Here is a 2020-nt window from a genome sequence, read left to right as displayed (position 1 = left end):
ACTAACGTACAAAATGGTGTTCCCTGACATTATCTTACTTTCCTAACTCCATCTCAATTATAAGGATATTTACCTATTAGTTAGAATTTACATTTTTAAAAGTCAGTCTCTAATGCTTTTTAAAATCAGACCCAAGTTTCTGTTTAAATTTGCAGATTTGAATTAAGACTTAAGATTTCAATCCTGTCTAAGCCATCAAAAATAAAATGCTTTATAAATATTAAATGCAATGTATGTACTAGACACTTGATTATGTATGACAGGATTATATATGACAAAAACAGAACCTTTATATATTTTTGGTCAAATTTAAAATATTTGTGTGATTCAGTAATTATGTTACCCTCATCTAAATCAAGCATGCATATTAAAATAGTTTAAAATGCTTAGTATTCCATAATACATTAAAATACTAAGCACAGAAAAGCTATAATTAGAAAATCTGTAGCTTAGATTTAAATAGCAAAATATTAAACAATTTTCAATTTTTAATTTATTACCTTGGTTTGTTTGCAGCAAGCTGTCGACTTGGCCGTCTAATAGATTGGTTTTGTTGTATCTTCATTGAAGTTCTAGGAGATGACCGTGCAAAAGGGTCTGGGGCTGGAGGCTTTTTAGGAATCTTTTTCACCAACCGACTAACCCATTTCTGCTGTTCTTCTGTTGAATTTGCTAATAATAATAGATTCTTTGCCGTTGAAATATCATAATACACTATAAAGGAATATTTGAAAAAAAAATTAATGTGCTTAAAATGATCTGAACATAAATAATATTCATGTAGCTTGTTTACGTACCTTTGCAAGGTGCTATAATCTCTTCCTTTTTGTCCATGTGATCTTTATGACATTTAATATGGCAGCGACGGCACTCTAAAGCAGGAGGAGGTTTAAACATATGCCACAGTGGCTTCATACAAGCCTCACAGTTAGTTGGGAAATGATAAAGAGTAGGAATAAATTCATGTCCCTTATGACAAATGTAATTTGATTTTTCTCCCACTGGCTCCACTGGAAATTCTTGTTCCTTCTTACTTTCTCCTTCATTAGCATACAAAATCTATAAATATTAAAATGAGTAATGAATAATTTCCAAGTATAAATTGGTTTTTTACACAGTAACAATTTTGATAGTGAAAATAACTATATTAACTTAAATTATCCAATGAGAAAAAAAAACAATTAGAAGTTCAAACCTAAGTAGCTTCTACCTAATCAAGAGCATGTGTTAGAAAAGTCATTAAATGGTTACTTGGTTCACATATTTCTAAAGAATCTGTTCAAATACTGGTTCCTCATTTCCTCCATAATATTTTACTATGTTTTAGCACCTTTATCACAATAGGCCAGTAAAAAAGTAAATTTGCCATTGGTAAGTATTAGAAAGTTTTTCTGGGAAAAATCATTCAAAACAATCTCCTGAAGAGATGGGGCAATTATATTATTTGGTATTCTTAAGAACACAGAACTGTGTAACTGTAAACATAGCTCCAATTTAAAAGATGTGTATTTGGTGGGTTCAGAGGAGAAAGGGTATGTAATACATTCCAAATAAACATTATAAGCATCAGAAAACAACAATCAACTTCACCACAGTACACCAAACAGAATGGCTTTTTATACAGAGGAACTCAATACCTAATTGTTGGTTTGACAGCTTTGAAAGTAGTAAAGAGAGGAATCTGGCTTCACTTTAAATTGGAAGTAAAAGGTCTATGAGTTGCAAAATTTAACTTCAGAAGTGATTTTTTTTTAAACTCTCTAGAGAGCTGAGCACAAAACCAAAAACAGAAGAAAGTTAATAATTCAAAAAATCACAACACATTTTGAACAAAAGGAAAGCACAGACCAGAAACATGATATAAACAAACTACAGACTTTAACAAGTAAAATGGAGAGAGGAATGAAGATGTATCCAAACAGAAGAACCATCGTTAAATGTGACCGAACAAAAAGGTAATCTTTAAGAAAGCCCATGAATAAAGAAATTTGATCTCTGTCCTATTAGGATCTCTAAAGAT

The 2020-nt window shown here is 30.8% G+C and overlaps 1 protein-coding gene across 1 annotated transcript in view; it reads right to left on the bottom strand.

Annotated features, from left to right (window-relative positions):
• Positions 1–496: 496 nt before the first annotated feature.
• The window catches only part of ROCK2 (Rho associated coiled-coil containing protein kinase 2), a 231547-nt gene continuing 230023 nt past the window's right edge, over positions 497–2020 (bottom strand). The window contains exons 32-33 of the mRNA XM_042783674.1: positions 798–1059; positions 497–714 (exon numbers count right to left, since the gene is read on the bottom strand). Coding sequence (XP_042639608.1) covers positions 497–714; positions 798–1059 — 480 coding nt within the window. The remainder of the gene's footprint in view (positions 715–797; positions 1060–2020) is intronic.

Source organism: Orycteropus afer, unplaced genomic scaffold (assembly GCF_000298275.1).
Source record: "Orycteropus afer afer isolate SDZICR_OR568_19922 unplaced genomic scaffold, OryAfe1.0 scaffold00025, whole genome shotgun sequence".
Taxonomy (NCBI): Eukaryota; Metazoa; Chordata; class Mammalia; order Tubulidentata; family Orycteropodidae; genus Orycteropus; species Orycteropus afer.
This window is presented reverse-complemented; position numbering and strand designations above follow the sequence as displayed.